At 46.1% G+C, this 24,273-nt stretch overlaps 2 protein-coding genes and 1 long non-coding RNA gene across 4 annotated transcripts in view; 1 reads left to right on the top strand and 2 right to left on the bottom strand.

The window, feature by feature from the left end:
* The window catches only part of LOC117497922, a 34,007-nt gene extending 13,333 nt beyond the window's left edge, over nucleotides 1–20,674 (top strand). The window contains exon 2 of the long non-coding RNA XR_004557509.1: nucleotides 20,576–20,674. This is a non-coding gene — a long non-coding RNA (uncharacterized LOC117497922). The remainder of the gene's footprint in view (nucleotides 1–20,575) is intronic.
* Nucleotides 155–15,348, bottom strand: LOC117497919 (H-2 class II histocompatibility antigen, E-S beta chain-like). The gene is made up of 6 exons (XM_034149952.1): nucleotides 15,174–15,348; nucleotides 8,626–8,895; nucleotides 2,357–2,570; nucleotides 1,207–1,274; nucleotides 751–864; nucleotides 155–593 (listed from the first exon to the last, which is right to left on the bottom strand). The coding sequence occupies exons 1-6, from the start codon at nucleotides 15,223–15,225 to the stop codon at nucleotides 568–570; spliced, it is 744 nt and encodes a 247-aa protein (XP_034005843.1). The 5' UTR covers nucleotides 15,226–15,348; the 3' UTR covers nucleotides 155–567.
* Nucleotides 20,546–24,273, bottom strand: LOC117497920 (RLA class II histocompatibility antigen, DP alpha-1 chain-like). Of its 2 annotated transcripts, XR_004557508.1 has the most exons (5): nucleotides 24,201–24,273; nucleotides 23,340–23,579; nucleotides 22,604–22,888; nucleotides 21,136–21,308; nucleotides 20,546–20,999 (listed from the first exon to the last, which is right to left on the bottom strand). XR_004557508.1 is itself a non-coding variant. In XM_034149953.1 (4 exons), exons 1-4 carry the CDS (start codon nucleotides 24,271–24,273, stop codon nucleotides 21,187–21,189), a joined length of 720 nt encoding a protein of 239 aa, XP_034005844.1. In that variant the 3' UTR covers nucleotides 21,065–21,186. The 2 variants fall into 2 exon arrangements, 1 of the variants encoding a protein (XP_034005844.1); XM_034149953.1 differs by lacking the exon at nucleotides 20,546–20,999 and having other exon boundaries at nucleotides 21,065–21,308.

Raw genomic sequence — 24,273 nt, 5'->3', positions numbered from 1 at the left:
CTTTAACATGAGTACGTGCTGACTGGATGCTGCTGGGTCTCTGGAGGGTAATCAGAAGGAGTTATACTACATTATGAACAGACAGTGACACAGAGGGGACCAGACACCAGCCGGGACCCCTGAGATGTGTTGGTTCAGTAAATCAGAGTCAGGAAGTAGTCTCAAGGTTTATTGAAAAGTCTCACAATCAGCAACCCTGGAGGAAGGCTTTAAACTACCTGGAGTACATTGATTTAGAAACAGAGCTTTGGATATAAGTACATATTGATTTCACACAAAGACTAGCAGAGTCCAGACTGAACCTGGTCTGTCAGAGTAAATACCACCCCCCCCCCCCCCCCCTGCACTATATCTGCTATATACTGGTTTATATGGAGCCCTTAATTCCCAACAGAGTCATGATGACCAGAGTCCTGGATCAGGGTTCAGACCGGCAGAGTATCAGAGCTCAGATCATCACAGAATCAGCAGCTAGCAGCACATGAAGCGGTTTGAAGACACACACAGGACCAGGATCAGCTGCTGGGAACCAGGACCAGGATCAGTGGCAGGGAACCAGGACCAGGATCAGTGGCTGGGAACCAGGATCCGTCCTGAAAGAGAAGACGAGGACAGGGTCAACTCAAACCTTGATAACTCAGTGAACCGGTCCTTCAGAACCATGTGGGTGCAGAGGACCAGGTCTCAGGAGGAGGTCTTAGCACAGACCGGGTCTGATGGATCTGAAACTTTGAAAGTGAGCTGCTTCACCTCTGGACTTCCTCTTGTAGTAGATGAACCCGGCCAGAGATAAGGTCAGACCCAGGATCAGTCCTGCAGCTCCGATGGCTACCTTGTTCCTCTCAGACTCTGGCATGGAGGGGTCTGAGGACAGACAGGTGGAGAGAGAGAGACAGGTGAGCAGAGAGACAGGTGGAGAGACAGGTGGAGAGCAGAGAGACAGGTGGAGAGAGAGACAGGTGAGCAGAGACACAGTTGGAGAGACAGGTGGAGAGCAGAGAGACAAGTGAGCAGAGAGACAGGTGAGCAGAGAGACAGGTGAGCAGAGAGACAGGTGAGCAGAGAGAGAGACAGGTGAGCAGAGAGACACATGGAGAGACAGGTGAGCAGAGAGACAGGTGAGCAGACAGACAGGTGAGCAGACAGACAGGTGAGCAGACAGACAGGTGAGCAGACAGACATGTGATCAGACAGACAGGTATTTACCCCAGTCAGTAACCAGAGGCTCTCCCAGGCTGACGTGCTCCACCATGCAGGAGATCTTGTCTCCAGACCTGCAGACACAAAGCAGCATTCAGACTGGACCTGGACCTGGACCTGGACCTGGACCTGGACCTGGTCCTGGACCTGGACCTGGACCTGGACCTGGACCTGAGGTCACAGTCACTCCTAATAGTGGCTTCTCTGGTGCCAGAGGACAGTTTGTTACATTGCTTCATTTCTCAGAAGGTTCTGTTCTCGTTCACACGGGCCTCAAACGGACTATAAACTTTAAACACGAGTCATGTGCTCTTAAATGCTGTTCAACCATTGGTCAGACATTAAGGGGTAAAAACGCAAATCCCGACAATTTCTACCGGAGCTTTGGAGCATCGCAGGTTATTCTCATGCTGCTCTAGACTCTAGAGGACGGGGCGTATGATTATACAATCAGACGACGTGTGTTAAAGAACATGATAACACATATAATGAGAGACGTCCTGCAGTCAGGAGGAGGTCTCACCGAGGACAGGAGGCTCTGACTTTTATGTATAGTTGAAGGAGCATTTTTACTTTACACGACACTGTTCAACTCTTCATTCTGCTTCACTCTTTCACTAAAGACTTTGTAGACATCCACGTTCTTGTGACGCATAGATACTACACTTCCTGTGTTTCTGCGTTCACACCAGCTCCAGAGTTCACTAGCAAGCGGTCCGAGACCACCTCTTTCAGGACGACCAGAGTCCGGTTGTTTAGTTCCCTTCAGAGGACTGTGTTCACACCGACCCAAACGAACCGCACCAAGCGGTGAAAACGCACCAGGGTTTGATTCAACCGGACTAACAAGGCTGGTGTGAATGCGACATGAAACTAACTGGACCTGAAACTAACTGGACCTGAAACTAACTGGACCTGGACCTGGACTCACCTGGGCGTGTACTCCAGGTGGGAGTGGACCTGGACCTGGACTCACCTGGGAGTGTACTCCAGGTGGGAGTGGACCTGGACCTGGACTCACCTGGGAGTGTACTCCAGGTGGGAGTGGACCTGGACCTGGACTCACCTGGGAGTGTACTCCAGGTGGGAGTGGACCTGGACCTGGACTCACCTGGGCGTGTACTCCAGGTGGGAGTGGACCTGGATCTGGACTCACCTGGGCGTGTACTCCAGGTGGGAGTGGACCTGGTAGTACCAGTCACTGTCAGCCAGCTCTTCAGAGGAAGTGACATCAGAGGTGACTTCCTGTCCGTTCCTGATCCAGCTCACTTTGATGAGTTTGGGGTAGAACTCGTAGACGCTGCAGACCAGCATGGCCGGATGTGATCCACTGGGAGAGACCGTGGAGTGAAGCCGGACGTAGGGCTTCGCTGAAACACACATCAACAACTGCTGTTATTAACATTATTATTATTGTTATTAATATTGATGTTATTATTTGAGGTGCATCAGAACTAAGAAGTTGTTTTACAGATGGTTCTCATTAAGTTTAGTGAAGTTCCGTTATTTAATGTTGACGTTATTAAAACCACCGCTCCTCCTGTGGTCACTTTTGTTCATTGTCGAGAGAGACAGAGAGAGAGAGATATTTGGGATTGATGTGATGCTGAGAGAGCAGAGAGACACCTTCTCTAAATATAAAATATATTTGTAATGTATTTAATGAATGAAGATAGTGACTTATTAAAAACAGAAGTATCATAACCCTGCAGAGATATGAGGTGTTTCTGCTGCTGTGGCAGAGTCTCACCACCAGGTGGAGACAGAGACCCAGATCCCACACTGAGAAAGACATTAACAATGTACAGCAGCAAACCCCAATTAGCGGCCCGCGGGCCAGATCCGGCCGGCGAGAGGCAAATGCATGGCCCGCGCCGATCTACTGATTCACTTGTTATAACATATTCATGAAATGTCCGCGGTTTCGCTTTATTTTGACCTCCGTCGACACTCGTACACCTGACCCTTGATCTTATCACGTGCTTCGCGCGCTTGACTTACTCGTCACCACCTGGAATAGCGGCAAACACATATAAACAATAGCTGGCCAGCTAGCCGCCTGTCAGACCAGCCCAGCGATTGGTCAACATGACACTAACGGACCGTGGATAACTCAAACACAGGATGGAATTCTCTAAGAAGAGGAAGGTAGACCAGGAGAACCGTCAGTTCAAAACGGACTGAGAAGTATTGGTTTCTTTTACCGGACCACGCCAATGCTAAACCGACTGGTTTGATTTGCATGCAGAATGTAGCTGCATCAGACAACCTGAAGCAGCACTTCACCTCTATTCATGCTGCCAGTTTTAATGCTAACTATCCAGAGAAATCTGACCAGCGCACACAAAAGATAGCAGGCTTGCTTTCATCGTACAAGCACTCTGTTTCCACGATGTCCAAAACAACATCGGCACAAGAGAGCGCAACAGCTGCCTCATTGCACGTCTCTTGGACGCTCGCTCGAGCCAAGAAGCCGCTTGCTGATGCCGAGTTGATTAAACGGTGTGCGATAGACATGGCTCGTGAAGTCTTAAAGGTTGTCGAGCTATTAAAGCAGGTGCCGCTGTCGGCTAACACAGCAACCAGAAGAGTAGAGAGAGAACAGGCTATATCCCTAGCCATAGACTCGTCCTGGGACCCAACCGACATGGAACAGCTGTCTGTGTTCGTACGATGTTTTGATAGGAAGATATTCCGGGAAGAGCTGCTGTGTTTGCTTACTCTGCCCGGGCGCACGGCCGGGGAAATAATCTTCCACGAGCTGACACAGTTCTTCGAAAAGAATGGTTTGAATGTGAGTCAAATCGTCTCAGTTGTAACCGACGGGGCTGCGTCGATGGTTGGAAAGCACCTTAACCTGCAGCTGCAAGGCAACAACCATGTCTGCGTGAGCACTGCGAGAATGACATGCAGGAAGATCCAGTAATGAAGGATTTTGTGTCAAAACTGGCCGAAAAGTTCAAGGAGCGATTTGAAAGCTCCCCTAAAACCTCAGGTGACATCCTCCTCTTCCTCAGACAGCCGCTCTCTGTGTCAGCAGACGGGCAGTGGACTGGAGAGGCAGCTCTTCAGATGGAGGTCTTAGAGATGGGAAGCTCTGAGTTGCTGAAAGCTCTTCAGATGGAGGTCTTAGAGATGAAGCTCTGAGTTGCTGAAAGCTCTTCAGATGGAGGTCTTAGAGATGAAGCTCTGAGTTGCTGAAAGCTCTTCAGATGGAGGTCTGAGAGATGAAGCTCTGAGTTGCTGAAAGCTCTTCAGATGGAGGTCTGAGAGATGAAGCTCTGAGTTGCTGAAAGCTCTTCAGATGGAGGTCTTAGAGATGAAGCTCTGAGTTGCTGAAAGCTCTTCAGATGGAGGTCTTAGAGATGAAGCTCTGAGTTGCTGAAAGCTCAAGGATGGAGGTCTTAGAGATGAAGCTCTGAGTTGCTGAAAGCTCAAGGATGGAGGTCTTAGAGATGAAGCTCTGAGTTGCTGAAAGCTCTTCAGATGGAGGTCTGAGAGATGAAGCTCTGAGTTGCTGAAAGCTCAAGGATGGAGGTCTTAGAGATGAAGCTCTGAGTTGCTGAAAGCTCAAGGATGGAGGTCTTAGAGATGAAGCTCTGAGTTGCTGAAAGCTCTTCAGATGGAGGTCTTAGAGATGAAGCTCTGAGTTGCTGAAAGCTCTTCAGATGGAGGTCTGAGAGATGAAGCTCTGAGTTGCTGAAAGCTCTTCAGATGGAGGTCTGAGAGATGAAGCTCTGAGTTGCTGAAAGCTCTTCAGATGGAGGTCTGAGAGATGAAGCTCTGAGTTGCTGAAAGCTCTTCAGATGGAGGTCTGAGAGATGAAGCTCTGAGTTGCTGAAAGCTCTTCAGATGGAGGTCTGAGAGATGAAGCTCTGAGTTGCTGAAAGCTCAAGGATGCACCAGTGTGTGACCTTTGGATCAACGTGGTTCCCCAAGCTCCTTTCAAAAACACCAGAGCTATTGCCATGTTCCTACTCACACTGTTCCCCTCAACATACATCTGCCATCAGGATGTTCTTCAATGAATGCTATCAAGAGCCAGGACAGGAGCAGACTCTCCAGTGCACACCTTGGACAGTGCCTCAGGCCACAACAGAACACAGCTTGCCTCATCCCGCCGCTCTCACTTCGCTCACTGATTGGTGAGAGAACAACTTCCATTTATTTTTGCAATTTGTCAATTCTATTGTGGTATAATAATTATTAAGACAAAAATGACCATTTTATAGTTATATTTTATATATACATTAATTTCCTAAATAAAATGCTACGCAGCGTAATTCAAAACAAATGAATAAAATGAGAGCAAACCTGGGATAATGCAGGGCCTAACCCAACAGCCACAAACTGGTCACATTTAATACAACTAGGGCTGTGCAATTAATCGTATTTTAATCGCAATTACGATTTTGGCCTGCCACAATTACGAAAACAACATAATCGAAAAAAACTATTATTTAGCTTTGCTAGGTTGAGACAGTGCAACATATTGGATCTTATTTATTTTGGTCTAATTTATTTGTATTTATCATATTTTTATATGTTTAGTAGCTTGAGGAAGTGCGCTCCAAAATATTTGTTGATCTTGTTTATTGGTATTTATTATTTTGATATTATTTATTTAAATGTATAATTTTATTTATTTTTGTATTGGTTTTTCAGTTGAATTATGCATTCAGGGTAATCAACAGTTAAAAAGATACTGTTCAAATTATTATTTGTATTTAAAAGTTCAATAAATGGATGTTTTCAAAGTCAATGAATAATCGTATTTAATAATCGTGATATCAATTATTGACCAAAATAATCGTGATTATGATTTTTGCCATAATCGAGCAGCCCTAAATACAACATTAAAATAATATATTAAAAATAAAGTAAAAAAAACAAGACTATTTGTTATTTACAGCCTGATATTATTTGGTACACAAACATTTAAAAATGTTAAAACTAATAATGCGGTGTATTTTGGTATGTGAGAGGTGAGAGAGAGACAGATGAGAGAGAGACAGGTGAGAGAGAGACAGGTGAGAGAGAGACAGGTGAGAGACAGACAGGTGAGAGACAGACAGGTGAGAGAGAGACAGGTGAGAGACAGACAGGTGAGAGAGAGACAGGTGAGAGACAGACAGGTGAGAGACAGACAGGTGAGAGACAGACAGGTGAGAGAGAGACAGGTGAGAGACAGACAGGTGAGAGAGAGACAGGTGAGAGAGAGACAGGTGAGAGAGAGACAGGTGAGAGACAGACAGGTGAGAGACAGACAGGTGGAGACAGACAGGTGGAGACAGACAGGTGAGAGACAGACAGGTGAGAGACAGACAGGTGAGAGAGAGACAGGTGAGAGAGAGACAGGTGAGAGAGAGACAGGTGAGACACAGACAGGTGAGAGACAGACAGGTGAGAGAGAGACAGGTGAGAGAGAGAGAAGAGAGACAGGTGGAGACAGGCAGGTGAGAGACTGACAGGTGAGAGAGAGAGAGAGAGAGAGAGAGAGAGAGAGAGAGAGAGAGAGAGAGAGAGAGAGAGAGAGAGAGAGAGGGTCTACAGACTCACCTGAGAGAGACAGGGTCTACAGACTCACCTGAGAGAGACAGGGTCTACAGACTCACCTGAGAGAGACAGGGTGTACAGACTGACCTGAGTGAGGCAGGGTCTACAGACTCACCTGAGAGAGACAGGGTCTACAGACTCACCTGAGAGAGACAGGGTGTACAGACTCACCTGAGAGAGACAGGGTCTACAGACTCACCTGAGAGAGACAGGGTCTACAGAGAGACAGGGTGTACAGACTCACCTGAGAGAGACAGGGTCTACAGACTCACCTGAGAGAGACAGGGTGTACAGACTCACCTGAGAGAGACAGGGTGTACAGACTGACCTGAGTGAGGCAGGGTCTACAGACTCACCTGAGAGAGACAGGGTCTACAGACTCACCTGAGAGAGACAGGGTGTACAGACTCACCTGAGAGAGACAGGGTGTACAGACTCACCTGAGAGAGACAGGGTGTACAGACTCACCTGAGAGAGACAGGGTCTACAGAGAGGCAGGGTCTACAGACTCACCTGAGAGAGACAGGGTGTACAGACTCACCTGAGAGAGACAGGGTGTACAGACTCACCTGAGAGAGACAGGGTCTACAGACTCACCTGAGAGAGACAGGGTCTACAGACTCACCTGAGAGAGACAGGGTGTACAGACTCACCTGAGAGAGACAGGGTCTACAGAGAGGCAGGGTGTACAGACTCACCTGAGAGAGACAGGGTCTACAGAGAGACAGGGTCTACAGACTGACCTGAGAGAGACAGGGTCTACAGACTGACCTGAGAGAGACAGGGTCTACAGACTCACCTGAGAGAGACAGGGTCTACAGACTCACCTGAGAGAGACAGGGTCTACAGACTCACCTGAGAGAGACAGGGTCTACAGACTGACCTGAGAGAGACAGGGTCTACAGACTCACCTGAGAGAGACAGGGTCTACAGACTCACCTGAGAGAGACAGGGTGTACAGACTCACCTGAGAGAGACAGGGTCTACAGACTCACCTGAGAGAGACAGGGTGTACAGACTCACCTGAGAGAGACAGGGTCTACAGAGAGGCAGGGTCTACAGACTCACCTGAGAGAGACAGGGTGTACAGACTCACCTGAGAGAGACAGGGTCTACAGACTCACCTGAGAGAGACAGGGTCTACAGACTCACCTGAGAGAGACAGGGTGTACAGACTCACCTGAGAGAGACAGGGTGTACAGACTCACCTGAGAGAGACAGGGTCTACAGAGAGGCAGGGTGTACAGACTCACCTGAGAGAGACAGGGTCTACAGACTCACCTGAGAGAGACAGGGTCTACAGACTGACCTGAGAGAGACAGGGTCTACAGACTGACCTGAGAGAGACAGGGTCTACAGACTCACCTGAGAGAGACAGGGTCTACAGACTCACCTGAGAGAGACAGGGTCTACAGACTGACCTGAGAGAGACAGGGTCTACAGACTCACCTGAGAGAGACAGGGTCTACAGACTGACCTGAGAGAGACAGGGTCTACAGACTCACCTGAGAGAGACAGGGTCTACAGACTCACCTGAGAGAGACAGGGTCTACAGACTCACCTGAGTGAGGCAGGGTGTACAGACTCACCTGAGAGAGACAGGGTCTACAGACTCACCTGAGAGAGACAGGGTCTACAGACTCACCTGAGAGAGACAGGGTCTACAGACTCACCTGAGTGAGGCAGGGTGTACAGACTCACCTGAGAGAGACAGGGTCTACAGACTCACCTGAGAGAGACAGGGTCTACAGACTCACCTGAGAGAGACAGGGTCTACAGACTCACCTGAGAGAGACAGGGTGTACAGACTCACCTGAGAGAGACAGGGTCTACAGACTCACCTGAGAGAGACAGGGTCTACAGACTCACCTGAGTGAGGCAGGGTGTACTGCTCGTAGAGCTTAACGTTGCCTTGGCAGTACGTCTCCTTCGAAGCTCTCGCATCGGCCAGTTCTGGACCCTTGTTCCAGCTCTCTGCGTTCTTCACTCCAAACTCAGTGTATCCAACAAACTCCCCCACACTGCTGTCGAACCTGATCAACTCCAACTTGTTGTAATAGTATGAGTTGATGTACTGGATGTCCTTCTGCTCAGAGGAGGTGAACTCACAACGGACAGTCACATATTGCAGATATCCATCTGAAGCAGAGAAAGAGAGTCAGAGTGAGTCTCAGTTTGTCTCAGTTTGTCTCAGTTTGACTCAGTTTGTCTCAGTCTGTCTCAGTTTGTCTCAGTCTGTCTCAGTTTGTCTCAGCTTGTCTCAGCTTGTCTCAGTCTGTCTCAGCTTGTCTCAGTTTGTCTCAGTTTGTCTCAGTTTGTCTCAGCTTGTCTCAGCTTGTCTCAGCTTGTCTCAGTTTGTCTCAGTTTGTCTCAGTCTGTCTCAGCTTGTCTCAGCTTGTCTCAGTTTGTCTCAGTTAGTCTCAGTTAGTCTCAGTTTGTCTCAGTTTGTCTCAGTGAGTCTCAGTTTGTCTCAGTTTGTCTCAGTTTGTCTCAGTTTGTCTCAGTTTGTCTCAGTGAGTATCAGTTTGTCTCAGTTTGTCTCAGTTTGTCTCAGTTTGTCTCAACTTGTCTCAGTTTGTCTCAGCTTGTCTCAGTTAGTCTCAGTGTGTCTCAGTTTGTCTCAGCTTGTCTCAGTTAGTCTCAGTTTGTCTCAGTTTGTCTCAGTTTGTCTCAGCTTGTCTCAGCTTGTCTCAGTTTGTCTCAGCTTGTCTCAGCTTGTCTCAGTTTGTCTCAGTTTGTCTCAGCTTGTCTCAGTTTGTCTCAGTGAGTCTCAGTTTGTCTCAGTTTGTCTCAGCTTGTCTCAGTTTGTCTCAGCTTGTCTCAGTTTGTCTCAGTTTGTCTCAGCTTGTCTCAGTTAGTCTCAGTGTGTCTCAGTTTGTCTCTGCTTGTCTCAGTTAGTCTCAGTGTGTCTCAGCTTGTCTCAGTTAGTCTCAGTTTGTCTCAGTTTGTCTCAGTTTGTCTCAGTGAGTCTCAGTTTGTCTCAGTTTGTCTCAGTTTGTCTCAGTTTGTCTCAGTCTGTCTCAGTTTGTCTCAGTCTGTCTCAGTTTGTCTCAGCTTGTCTCAGCTTGTCTCAGTCTGTCTCAGCTTGTCTCAGTTTGTCTCAGTTTGTCTCAGTTTGTCTCAGTTTGTCTCAGCTTGTCTCAGCTTGTCTCAGCTTGTCTCAGTTTGTCTCAGTTTGTCTCAGTCTGTCTCAGCTTGTCTCAGCTTGTCTCAGTTTGTCTCAGTTAGTCTCAGTTAGTCTCAGTTTGTCTCAGTTTGTCTCAGTGAGTATCAGTTTGTCTCAGTTTGTCTCAGTTTGTCTCAGTTTGTCTCAGTTTGTCTCAGTGAGTATCAGTTTGTCTCAGTTTGTCTCAGTTTGTCTCAGTTTGTCTCAACTTGTCTCAGTTTGTCTCAGCTTGTCTCAGTTAGTCTCAGTGTGTCTCAGTTTGTCTCAGTTTGTCTCAGCTTGTCTCAGTTAGTCTCAGTTTGTCTCAGTTTGTCTCAGTTTGTCTCAGCTTGTCTCAGCTTGTCTCAGCTTGTCTCAGTTTGTCTCAGTTTGTCTCAGCTTGTCTCAGTTTGTCTCAGTGAGTCTCAGTTTGTCTCAGTTTGTCTCAGCTTGTCTCAGTTAGTCTCAGCTTGTCTCAGTTTGTCTCAGTTTGTCTCAGCTTGTCTCAGTTAGTCTCAGTGTGTCTCAGTTTGTCTCTGCTTGTCTCAGTTAGTCTCAGTGTGTCTCAGCTTGTCTCAGTTAGTCTCAGTTTGTCTCAGTTTGTCTCAGTTTGTCTCAGTGAGTCTCAGTTTGTCTCAGTTTGTCTCAGTTTGTCTCAGTTTGTCTCAGTCTGTCTCAGTTTGTCTCAGTCTGTCTCAGTTTGTCTCAGCTTGTCTCAGCTTGTCTCAGTCTGTCTCAGCTTGTCTCAGTTTGTCTCAGTTTGTCTCAGTTTGTCTCAGTTTGTCTCAGCTTGTCTCAGCTTGTCTCAGCTTGTCTCAGTTTGTCTCAGTTTGTCTCAGTCTGTCTCAGCTTGTCTCAGCTTGTCTCAGTTTGTCTCAGTTAGTCTCAGTTAGTCTCAGTTTGTCTCAGTTTGTCTCAGTGAGTATCAGTTTGTCTCAGTTTGTCTCAGTTTGTCTCAGTTTGTCTCAGTTTGTCTCAGTTTGTCTCAGTTTGTCTCAACTTGTCTCAGTTTGTCTCAGCTTGTCTCAGTTAGTCTCAGTGTGTCTCAGTTTGTCTCAGCTTGTCTCAGTTAGTCTCAGTTTGTCTCAGTTTGTCTCAGTTTGTCTCAGCTTGTCTCAGCTTGTCTCAGTTTGTCTCAGCTTGTCTCAGCTTGTCTCAGTTTGTCTCAGTTTGTCTCAGCTTGTCTCAGTTTGTCTCAGTGAGTCTCAGTTTGTCTCAGTTTGTCTCAGCTTGTCTCAGTTAGTCTCAGCTTGTCTCAGTTTGTCTCAGTTTGTCTCAGCTTGTCTCAGTTAGTCTCAGTGTGTCTCAGTTTGTCTCTGCTTGTCTCAGTTAGTCTCAGTGTGTCTCAGCTTGTCTCAGTTAGTCTCAGTTTGTCTCAGTTTGTCTCAGTTTGTCTCAGTGAGTCTCAGCTTGTCTCAGTTTGTCTCAGTTTGTCTCAGCTTGTCTCAGTTTGTCTCAGTGAGTCTCAGCTTGTCTCAGTTAGTCTCAGCTTGTCTCAGTTTGTCTCAGTTTGTCTCAGTGTGTCTCAGTTTGTCTCAGCTTGTCTCAGTTAGTCTCAGTTTGTCTCAGTTTGTCTCAGTTTGTCTCAGCTTGTCTCAGCTTGTCTCAGTTTGTCTCAGCTTGTCTCAGCTTGTCTCAGTTTGTCTCAGTTTGTCTCAGCTTGTCTCAGTTTGTCTCAGTGAGTCTCAGTTTGTCTCAGTTTGTCTCAGCTTGTCTCAGTTAGTATCAGCTTGTCTCAGTTTGTCTCAGTTTGTCTCAGCTTGTCTCAGTTAGTCTCAGTGTGTCTCAGTTTGTCTCTGCTTGTCTCAGTTAGTCTCAGTGTGTCTCAGCTTGTCTCAGTTAGTCTCAGTTTGTCTCAGTTTGTCTCAGTTTGTCTCAGTGAGTCTCAGCTTGTCTCAGTTTGTCTCAGTTTGTCTCAGCTTGTCTCAGTTTGTCTCAGTGAGTCTCAGCTTGTCTCAGTTAGTCTCAGCTTGTCTCAGTTTGTCTCAGTTTGTCTCAGTGTGTCTCAGTTTGTCTCAGTGAGTCTCAGTTTGTCTCAGTTTGTCTCAGCTTGTCTCAGTTAGTCTCAGCTTGTCTCAGTTTGTCTCAGTTTGTCTCAGCTTGTCTCAGTTAGTCTCAGTGTGTCTCAGTTTGTCTCAGCTTGTCTCAGTTAGTCTCAGTGTGTCTCAGTTTGTCTCAGCTTGTCTCAGTTAGTCTCAGTTTGTCTCAGTTTGTCTCAGTTTGTCTCAGTGAGTATCAGTTTGTCTCAGTTTGTCTCAGTTTGTCTCAGTGAGTATCAGTTTGTCTCAGTTTGTCTCAGCTTGTCTCAGTTTGGCTCAGTTTGTCTCAGTTTGTCTCAGTTTGTCTCAGTTTGTCTCAGCTTGTCTCAGTTTGTCTCAGTTTGTCTCAGTTTGTCTCAGTTTGTCTCAGCTTGTCTCAGTTTGTCTCAGTGTGTCTCAGTGTGTCTCAGTTTGTCTCAGTTTGTCTCAGTTTGTCTCAGTTTGTCTCAGTTTGTCTCAGCTTGTCTCAGTTTGTCTCAGTTTGTCTCAGTTTGTCTCAGTTTGTCTCAGCTTGTCTCAGTTTGTCTCAGTGTGTCTCAATGAGTATCAGTTTGTCTCAGCTTGTCTCAGTGTGTCTCATCTTGTCTCAGTGAGTCTCAGCTTGTCTCAATGAGTATCAGTTTGTCTCAGTTTGTCTCAGTCTGTCTCAGCTTGTCTCAGCTTGTCTCAGTTTGTCTCAGTTAGTCTCAGTTAGTCTCAGTTTGTCTCAGTTTGTCTCAGTGAGTATCAGTTTGTCTCAGTTTGTCTCAGTTTGTCTCAGTTTGTCTCAGTTTGTCTCAGTGAGTATCAGTTTGTCTCAGTTTGTCTCAGTTTGTCTCAGTTTGTCTCAACTTGTCTCAGTTTGTCTCAGCTTGTCTCAGTTAGTCTCAGTGTGTCTCAGTTTGTCTCAGCTTGTCTCAGTTAGTCTCAGTTTGTCTCAGTTTGTCTCAGTTTGTCTCAGCTTGTCTCAGCTTGTCTCAGTTTGTCTCAGCTTGTCTCAGCTTGTCTCAGTTTGTCTCAGTTTGTCTCAGCTTGTCTCAGTTTGTCTCAGTGAGTCTCAGTTTGTCTCAGTTTGTCTCAGCTTGTCTCAGTTAGTCTCAGCTTGTCTCAGTTTGTCTCAGTTTGTCTCAGCTTGTCTCAGTTAGTCTCAGTGTGTCTCAGTTTGTCTCTGCTTGTCTCAGTTAGTCTCAGTGTGTCTCAGCTTGTCTCAGTTAGTCTCAGTTTGTCTCAGTTTGTCTCAGTTTGTCTCAGTGAGTCTCAGTTTGTCTCAGTTTGTCTCAGTTTGTCTCAGTTTGTCTCAGTCTGTCTCAGTTTGTCTCAGTCTGTCTCAGTTTGTCTCAGCTTGTCTCAGCTTGTCTCAGTCTGTCTCAGCTTGTCTCAGTTTGTCTCAGTTTGTCTCAGTGAGTATCAGTTTGTCTCAGTTTGTCTCAGTTTGTCTCAGTTTGTCTCAGTTTGTCTCAGTGAGTATCAGTTTGTCTCAGTTTGTCTCAGTTTGTCTCAGTTTGTCTCAACTTGTCTCAGTTTGTCTCAGCTTGTCTCAGTTAGTCTCAGTGTGTCTCAGTTTGTCTCAGCTTGTCTCAGTTAGTCTCAGTTTGTCTCAGTTTGTCTCAGTTTGTCTCAGCTTGTCTCAGCTTGTCTCAGTTTGTCTCAGCTTGTCTCAGTTTGTCTCAGTTTGTCTCAGCTTGTCTCAGTTTGTCTCAGTTTGTCTCAGTTTGTCTCAGCTTGTCTCAGTTTGTCTCAGTGAGTCTCAGCTTGTCTCAGTTAGTCTCAGCTTGTCTCAGTTTGTCTCAGTTTGTCTCAGTGTGTCTCAGTTAGTCTCAGCTTGTCTCAGTTTGTCTCAGTTTGTCTCAGCTTGTCTCAGTTAGTCTCAGTGTGTCTCAGTTTGTCTCAGCTTGTCTCAGTTTGTCTCAGTTTGTCTCAGTTTGTCTCAGTGTGTCTCAGTTTGTCTCAGTTTGTCTCAGTTTGTCTCAGTTTGTCTCAACTTGTCTCAGTTTGTCTCAGCTTGTCTCAGTTAGTCTCAGTGTGTCTCAGTTTGTCTCAGCTTGTCTCAGTTAGTCTCAGTTTGTCTCAGTTTGTCTCAGTTTGTCTCAGCTTGTCTCAGCTTGTCTCAGTTTGTCTCAGCTTGTCTCAGCTTGTCTCAGTTTGTCTCAGTTTGTCTCAGCTTGTCTCAGTTTGTCTCAGTGAGTCTCAGTTTGTCTCAGTTTGTCTCAGCTTGTCTCAGTTAGTCTCAGCTTGTCTCAGTTTGTCTCAGTTTGTCTCAGCTTGTCTCAGTTAGTCTCAGTGTGTCTCAGTTTGTCTCTGCTTGTCTCAGTTAGTCTCAGTGTGTCTCAGCTTGTCTCAGTTAGTCTCAGTTTGTCTCAGTTTGTCTCAGTTTGTCTCAGTGAGTCTCAGCTTGTCTCAGTTTGTCTCAGTTTGTCTCAGCTTGTCTCAGTTTGTCTCAGTGAGTCTCAGCTTGTCTCAGTTAGTCTCAGCTTGTCTCAGTTTGTCTCAGTTTGTCTCAGTGTGTCTCAGTTTGTCTCAGTGAGTCTCAGTTTGTCTCAGTTTGTCTCAGCTTGTCTCAGTTAGTCTCAGCTTGTCTCAGTTTGTCTCAGCTTGTCTCAGTTAGTCTCAGTGTGTCTCAGTTTGTCTCAGTTTGTCTCAGTTTATCTCAGCTTGTCTCAGTTTGGCTCAGTTTGTCTCAGTTTGTCTCAGTTTGTCTCAGTTTGTCTCAGTTTGTCTCAGTTTGTCTCAGTTTGTCTCAGCTTGTCTCAGTTTGTCTCAGTGTGTCTCAGTGTGTCTCAGTTTGTCTCAGTTTGTCTCAGTTTGTCTCAGTTTGTCTCAGTTTGTCTCAGCTTGTCTCAGTTTGTCTCAGTTTGTCTCAGTTTGTCTCAGTTTGTCTCAGCTTGTCTCAGTTTGTCTCAGTGTGTCTCAATGAGTATCAGTTTGTCTCAGCTTGTCTCAGTGAGTCTCAGCTTGTCTCAATGAGTATCAGTTTGTCTCAGCTTGTCTCAGTGTGTCTCATCTTGTCTCAGTGAGTCTCAGCTTGTCTCAATGAGTATCAGTTTGTCTCATCTTGTCTCAGTGTGTCTCATCTTGTCTCAGTGTGTCTCAGCTTGTCTCAATGAGTATCAGTTTGTCTCAGTTTGTCTCAGTTTGTCTCAGTGAGTCTCAGTTTGTCTCAGTTTGTCTCAGTGAGTCTCAGCTTGTCTCAGTGTGTCTCATCTTGTCTCAGGTACAGTGAATACAGTAATATGAATGAAAGTTATGGAGGGTACCTGCTGTGTAGACGCTGAGGAAGAGCAGGCAGACGCTGAGGAAAGAAGCCATGATCCTCTCTTGACTTCACAAACTCTGACACAGTTTCCCTGAGAGCGCTCTAACAACCAGAGAGACGTCAGCTGACCTGCAGCGTCATCTGTTGCTAGGTAGACCATCCAGGGTAAAATTACCCTGAGAGAAGAGAGACGTCAGCTGACCTGCAGAGAGAAGAGAGAGAGAAGAGAGACGTCAGCTGACCTGCAGCGTCATCTGTTGCTAGGTAGACAATCCAGGGTAAAATCATCCTGAGAGAAGAGAGAAAGAAGAGAGAGAGAAGAGAGAGAGAAGAGAGAGAGAAGAGAGAGAGAAGAGAGAGAGAAGAGAGAGAGAAGAGAGAGAGAAGAGAGAGACACAGAAGCCTCGTCTCAATACCCCTCATCGACTCCTCCTTTCCCTCACTCGCGTCCCTTCCTTGCGTCTTAGCTCCGCCTCCGTAAGATGCGAGCAAGAGACACGAGGAGGTGACGCGAGGACAGAGGAGTCCTCAGGTATTAATTGGGATGTCCTCGTTCACTCAAACGTCACTCTTAAACGACGTCTGTTAATGATGACATGTGCACAGCTGTATCCCCTCTCATTGGGCTCAACTGAATAACCTTTAGAACCTTTAGAACCTTTAGAACCTTTAGAACCGGCCCATTTGTTGTTCAATATGTATTTAAATGATGAATCTTTCTCTTGTTAGTCAAGGAATTCAATGTATGATGGTTGGTCCTGCTTTTGTGTTCCGTTTTGGTGTAAAATGTACATTTCAATAAAATTATAATTATAATAATGTGAAAGCCTTTACTCTGAACATGTGTGTCCTGTAGATCCCCACATTCACCACAAACCAACATTCAGGACTGTGCATTTTAAAGGGGACCTATCATGCAAAATGCACTTTTGTACGTCTTTTCTACATGAATATGTGTCCCCGGTGTTCCAGGGAACTCACCAAGTGTCAGAAAACACAACCCTCTCTATTTTCCTCCATACCCAAATCTCTAAAAAAGGGGCCGCAACGGATCTGATAAAAACTGATCCAGATTTGAACACTGTCCTGACGTCAGGACGGTGGCGCTACGGCTATTGGGCCAACTCCACCAATCAGGAGGAGACAGCCACGGCCATTGCCGTTCGAAAGCGCTGGAGACGCTGTAGTACATATGCCAGGCCTGTAAGTGGCGCTGTAGTCTGCCACAAAAGCAGCGAAGAAGACTTCCCACCCATAGTTACCATGGTTACCCTTCTGTTTATTCTCCGCTGTGGCTTTTTTTCTCCCTCCCCGAGGCAAGCGTTTGCTCCCGCTGCTTTAATTCAATGCAATCCCTCCCCGTCGAGGCAAGCACTGTAATTCTCTCCGGTTAGTCCACCAGCAGATGACAAACACCCACCTCTCCGCCTCTTCCAAGGAACCAGGGGGGCGTGGTCAGCAGAATCAGACCCGTAGACAGCAAACAGCATACGAAGCCGGATGTTCTCTTAGCTGACTTCAGGGAAAACTCTGGCTTTCCGGTCCTACGACGCTGGTTCTCTTTTTAGCGGGCTAGATCTCCATGGTAACTGATGCTGAGCGGCTAACCTGCTCGAGAGCAGGTTAGGTTGCAGGCTAAGAGATCAACTCAGTGAAAGCACCGCCTGCTGACCAATCAGAGCTCAGTGTGCGGAGTTTAAAGATATCAAGTCATATTACCAGGCGCGCCGGATTCATTTTAGAAGTGGGGGGGCCAAAAAAGTGCGTGTGTATGGCCCAATCCCAAACCACGCCCTACACCCTACCCCTACACACTCCCCCTCCGTGACGGAGTGAACTCCGTGGAGTGACACATGAGGCTCCCTCCTGTCAGATGGAGGGAGTAGATACAGCGGCAAGCTTTGGGACAAACTCCCCTCTCTCCGGCAGAAACAGGAAGTGCCGTAACTGTATCAACGGTTTCAAATCAGCATCTCTTTGACACAACATGTAAATTAATAACTAAAATAAAACTCCAAACATCTCTAATTGTGTTACTTTTTTGTAAAGCTCTTTTAGTTTTAAACCTGATGTTTATAAGTTTCTTAGTTTTTGCAACAGTCTGTAAATATACACAACTTTATAATAAAATGCACACATTGACCTTTCTCTAGACTAACCACAGGTAGATCCTCAGTTAAAACAATATGAGGTTATCATGAGGTTGTTAACATCGCAGTTTATCAGTGGATGTTTGCTGGAAGCACAATAACTGCATGTTTTGCATTGCTTTTAAATGTCAGTTAATATAGTGGTGAGAGACTCCCGATACATTAGATTTATAAGTTCATTAATTGTCTCATGATGCATATTTCCCGGTGAGCATGAAGCTCTTCAGAGTGGGGTTTTTCTCAGCTACGAGTTCTTTTGGAAATTGCTCTCCTTATCCGCATGCCCCCTGATTGCTCTGTCGGGTTAGAAACTGCAGACAGCGCAGTTGCTCCATCATTCCATCTCTTCTTTTTCCTGCTCAATACGCTGTTGTTTGACAAGCTGTATGTTGACTGGTGTTTGACTGAAGAAAGCGCACTTTAATACACTCTCTGTGGAAATGAGACTTTTCGTGGCTGTCCAGGAGGCTTGGGCACTTTTTCCAGTTATTAACTCCGATATTAACAAAGCTATCATCTCCACATTTTGAGAAAGTTACAAGCCGTTTGACAGCAAATCTGCATATTCCACAGAAGGCCCGTTTAGTGGTTTTGCAAAGAATTAACCACTCTCTGTTTTTGTACCATTCTGCGTTGAAGTACCTTTCTCTTTGCCCAAATAATCTAGCGGTCAGTTAGCTGCAGCTTTACCCGTCTCAATGTCCCGACAACAAACCTCCATGCAGTCGGAACCAGCCTGTTTCGGTTCAACGACGGCGGTGGCGGCGGTTTTGACAGTCTCTGCGGCCGCAGAGCTGCTGCTTTTGGGTTCATCTGGCTTCGCTGGTTCTATGATTGATGAAGGTCCAGGCTCCGGAGACGTGGATGTCAGGGATGTGACCTTCCAGTTGTTAAATGTAAGTTTAGATTGACTGTATTTAGTTTTCTTCTGCGCTGGTTCTTCTGACGTGTTTGCAAGTGTATCTATTCTTTCTATCTGGTTAACGGCTGACACACACAGAACAACTGTACAACAATGTATTTTTGCGTTTGTGTGTATTGTTTGTTTCCCGGGGAAAACACTCACGAGAAACACCGGCTGCTGTAATGCCTGCTGTGACGTCAAGTTACTCCGTTCTCCGCTTGTAATTATGCCGTTAGCTTCAAAGTTGTATTTATCATCTGAATTTGCTGAAACAAGTTTAATATTCTGAAAGCCAAGACTTTGTTTATTTGAAATCAGATAAAAACAAACTGTAACGGAGCGTCCACACAGCAGCGTTAAAAAAATCTTGGAGGTGGGCGTATCTGAAGCTTGGGGATTTTTTGCGAGCAAGGCACCAACAACCAATCACATGAATCTCCCGCCCCCGACATACGAAGCAAAAAAGCCCGAAGTAAACTGGATATAAACTCCCCAAACAGGCGAAAAGCTACCACTGTCTCTGCCACCTCCCTCCATGCCTGGCTCCTCCGGTTTGTATCCCGGTAGGTAAATAGGGACTGGTCATAAAGCACCGGGTGATTCCCTACCTCTAACTTCTCCTCCATGTTTTGGAATATGAGGAAATGACCTGCGGTATGTCTCTCCCAGCATACACGCGGTTTGATTGGCTAGCGCTTGAACTGTCAGATTTGCGTACACAGGATTTGATTGGCTAGCGCTTGAACTGTCAGATTTGCATACACGGGATTTGATTGGCTGACGCTTCCACCTCAGCTTCAAAAGTTGAACATTGCTCAACTTTGAATCCTGAAAATCTTGAAAATCTCCGCTCTGCTTCCCACAATGCAGTTCGGCGAAACGTGAGGCAAAGTGACGTCACCCCATTCAAAGTGAATGGGCAGAAGCGTTTCAAGATTTTTTAACGCTGCTGTGTGGACGGGCCGTTACGGACCCTGCCGTGTTATCTATGATTACTATACGCCTTACATTCATAATTTCAGCAGAGGGAGGGGAAGCGGCGCTGTGGAACAACAGAGTGGCGAGTGAGAGCTGTCATCTTCCCTTTACAAGCTTCAAAAATGCCTGTAGCTAATGAGATTGAATATAACAATCAAACATAACAAAATATACACAGCTAGATCAGATCGCGTTTTAGATGCGATTTTAGAGTAGAGGGGAATTATTGAAACGGGATTTGTACAGTGTTCTGCGGCATCCGCTGCTGCGAAAATGTGGGGCAGGGCTCAAAAGTGGGGGGGCCAATGGCCCCCCCACTTCCGGCACCCTTGCATATTACAGGATAGAGGAAATACAGAAAAACTGCCGTTGCAGGAAAGACGGCCGGCAAAAATCACCTGACTGTGTGAACGTGAAAATTAATAGAATATCCCCTCCTCCCATCTTCAGAGCAATCTGACTATTATAACATTAGCGTTAAGAAAGCTTACTTAAATATCTGCCACAACATAAGTAACCGGATCAGAGTAACATTAAGTACAGTCCGCGGCACTGTGAGTGCAGACGTAGATGTGTCCCATTATCATTCATATCATATCACATCATAATGTATCATATATTTCCTTATCTGAGTCAGCTGAGCCGTATCTGGCCGTGCAACACTCACAGTGTCACATACTGGATGCAGAAGTATTATTTTAAGCAACACATTAAGTTGACGAAACACTCGAGTCAAATGTAATTAAAGTCAGATGGTGTCTTAGACGGAGCAGTGATATCATAAACCTGTTAATGTACGCATTCAAACACTTTCTCTGTTACCAGCTGTATTCACCTTGCAGGTGCAGCTATGTGGCTTTGATCCTGGATAAAGTGTTTAAGTCATGGATGTTTAAAGTTTAACTTCTTCATATTTGACTAATATTAAAGTTCACTTTTCATTCAGGAAGTATGACGCTGCGCTGTCAGTACGCTTGTCCATGGCCAACTGGCTAACTCAAACATATCCAGGTTAGGTTGAACCGGCTTCGTAGTACAGGCCTCTGGACTGTCACAGTCTGAAACCTCTTTAGACTGTGACAAGGTTTTTACAGAGACTGTTTTATTCGTGGTACTGGCTACAAGAAAAATAATGCAGGAAACTGGGAATCAAACAGATAGGGTTCATTCCTAGAACACATAGAGAGAGTATATGAAGCCTGGGCTGAGAGCCAGCTGATTAGCACTTAGTGTGAGGGTCATAGATCCCCCACCTGGCCCAATCCCCTTCCTCTACCTGTGTGTTAACCAATGAGGACACTGGAGGTGGTCTACATGTGAACATGATGATAAAGACACAACTAAGAGAAGCTCAATCTTTATTTAGAACAGGTTTCATTAGAGGTCATTCAGAGAGTTCAGGGAACATCAGGAAACAGTTTCAGACAGGTTTCATTCGAGGTGTAAACTAAAGGATCACAGCATTATTATCAGAGCTAGAACCAGCAGAGCCTGTCTTCATCCTGCTGCCCTGCGTCAACATGCCTTCAGGCCCCACACATTTTCATATGATTATGATTTACTTCTACTTCCACATCTGTTAGATATATTTTACACAGTGGGGAGATGATCATGTGATCATGCGATGATGTGATCATGTGATCATGTGATCATGTGATGATGTGATCATGCGATGATGTGATCATGTGATGATGTGATCATGTGATCATGTGATCATGTGATGATCATGTGATCATGCGATGATGTGATCATGTGATCATGTGATCATGTGATGATCATGTGATCATGTGATCATGTGATCATGTGATCATGTGATCATGTGATGATGTGATCATGTGATCATGTGATCATGTGATCATGTGATGATGTGATGATGTGATGATGTGATGATGTGATGATGTGAGGATGTGATGATGTGATTATGTGATCATGTGATCTCCTCAGGTACTCAGGCTGGAGGCTGAGGGTCTTTCCCCCTGAACTCAGCTGCACTCGTTCCCTTTGATCAGGAAGAAGGTCCCAGCAGCCACTCCCAGAAGACCCACCGTCAGACCCAGAGCACAGAAGACTGCTGGTCCCACGCCGGGCTGAGACCCCTGCTCCTCTGGAGACAGAACAGAGACACCAGGTCAACATCTGGAGACAGACAACATCAGGTCAACATCTGGAGACACACAACATCAGGTCAACATCTGGAGACAGACAACATCAGGTCAACATCTGGAGACACACAACATCAGGTCAACATCTGGAGACACACAACACCAGGTCAACATCTGGAGACAGACAACATCAGGTCAACATCTGGAGACACACAACATCAGGTCAACATCTGGAGACACACAACACCAGGTCAACATCTGGAGACAGACAACATCAGGTCAACATCTGGAGACACACAACATCAGGTCAACATCTGGAGACAGACAACATCAGGTCAACATCTGGAGACACACAACATCAGGTCAACATCTGGAGACAGACAACATCAGGTCAACATCTGGAGACAGACAACATCAGGTCAACATCTGGAGACAGACAACATCAGGTCAACATCTGGAGACACACAACATCAGGTCAACATCTGGAGACAGACAACATCAGGTCAACATCTGGAGACACACAACATCAGGTCAACATCTGGAGACAGACAACATCAGGTCAACATCTGGAGACAGACAACAGAGACATTAGGTCAACATCTGGAGACAGACAACAGAGACATTAGGTCAACATCTGGAGACAGACAACAGAGACATTAGGTCAACATCTAGAGACAGAACACAGAGACATCAGGTCAACATCTGGAGACAGACAGACATCAGGTCTACATCTGGAAACAGGAACACCTGGAGACATCTGGAGACAGGAACACCTGGAGACAGGAACATCTGGAGACAGGAACACCTGGAGACAGGAACACCTGGAGACAGGAACATCTGGACACAGGAACACCTGGAGACAGGAACACCTGGAGACAGGAACATCTGGAGACAGGAACATCTGGAGACAGGAACACCTGGAGACAGGAACACCTGGAGACAGGAACATCTGGACACAGGAACATCTGGAGACAGGAACACCTGGAGACAGGAACACCTGGAGACAGGAACATCTGGAGACAGGAACACCTGGAGACAGGAACATCTGGAGACAGGAACATCTGGAGACAGGAACATCTGGACACAGGAACACCTGGAGACATCTGGAGACAGGAACACCTGGAGACAGGAACATCTGGAGACAGGAACACCTGGAGACAGGAACACCTGGAGATAGGAACATCTGGAGACAGGAACATCTGGAGACAGGAACATCTGGAGACAGGAACACCTGGAGACAGGAACATCTGGCCTCAGGTCAGTTTGTATTTGGTGTGAGTTCACATGAAGCTCTCACCCCAGAACGTGGTCAGCGGCTGGTCCAGAGCCAGATGTTGGACCCCACAGCTGTAGATGTCTCCCAGCTGGGGGGTGAACTCCAGTCTGGAGAACTGGCTGAAGGAACCCTCTTTGGAGAGGAAGGGAACGTTGATGCTGGTTCCTTCAGTCACGTTCTCTCCGTTCTTTGTCCAGAAGAAGCTCACAGGAGCCGGATAGAAACCGGTCACATGACAGACGAGGACGTTCCCCTCTCCCATCTCCACTTCCTGTTTGGTGTAGAGCAGCGGGGTGGAAGGAGGATCTGTGCAGAGACACTTCCTGTTAGATGATCGTCTAAGATTACACACACACACACACACACACACACACACACACACACACACACACACACACACACACACACACACACACACACACACACACACACACACACACACAGAGCATGTAATTGATTCTCTAACACAGTATAACATGTAACACAGTTCTTCAGGTTTGATGCTAACTGCATTTGGTCGTCTCACTGCGATGACAGTAATATAAATAAAGTGGGTTAATCTAAAGTCAGATGAGGGCTCATTGATTAAATGAATAAGTCTAAATTGTTTGGGAAGGTGAATACTTGTATATTAAATAGATTTAATAGGAATGCTGTTATAAACTTGGGTTGCATTGTGAGTGTATATTGATCACAAAGACACGTGCAGTCCGATGTGTTTAAATATCTGAGAGAGAAAGAGACAGAAGACGTTTACCTTTCTCCAGGGAGACGTTCTTGTAGAATTCACGGACTATTCCCAGGTTGAATCTGCAGGTCTGTAGTTCACCCTGAGCGAATTCATAAGAGCCACCAAGATGCTCCACAAAGCTGGGCTGAGCGTCCACTATTTTCCCTGCTTTGAAGTCAGCGTAATACAGCTCCTCTGCATCCAGAGCAAACATGTACTCCCCATCAGAGTCTGAACAGCCGAAGAACTGAAGGTGGTCATGTGGAACTGAAGAGAAACACAACATTCAACTGTTGGTAAACACTGACTGTTGGTAAACACTGACTGTTGGTAAACACTGACTGTTAGTAAACACTGACTGTTAGTAAACACTGACTGTTAGTAAACACTGACTGTTGGTAAACACTGACTGTTGGTAAACACTGACTGTTAGTAAACACTGACTGTTGGTAAACACTGACTGTTGGTAAACACTGACTGTTGGTAAACACTGACTGTTGGTAAACACTGACTGTTGGTAAACACTGACTGTTAGTAAACACTGACTGTTGGTAAACACTGACTGTTGGTAAACACTGACTGTTGGTAAACACTGACTGTTAGTAAACACTGACTGTTGGTAAACACTGACTGTTAGTAAACACTGACTGTTGGTAAACACTGACTGTTGGTAAACACTGACTGTTGGTAAACACTGAATGTTGGTAAACACTGACTGTTGGTAAACACTGACTGTTAGTAAACACTGACCTGTTAGTAAACACTGACTGTTGGTAAACACTGACTGTTGGTAAACACTGAATGTTAGTAAACACTGGCTGTTAGTAAACAGATTGTTTATCAGTAAATAAATTGTTTGTTTTGATCAGGAGTTGAACAGAAACTGACCGTCAGCTGAAACACAGAGGATCCCGCAGAGGAAGAGGAGCATCATCATCTTCATCATCATCATCATCATCAT

The sequence above is a fragment of the Trematomus bernacchii genome, unplaced genomic scaffold, assembly GCF_902827165.1.
Source record: "Trematomus bernacchii unplaced genomic scaffold, fTreBer1.1, whole genome shotgun sequence".
Taxonomy (NCBI): Eukaryota; Metazoa; Chordata; class Actinopteri; order Perciformes; family Nototheniidae; genus Trematomus; species Trematomus bernacchii.
This window is presented reverse-complemented; position numbering and strand designations above follow the sequence as displayed.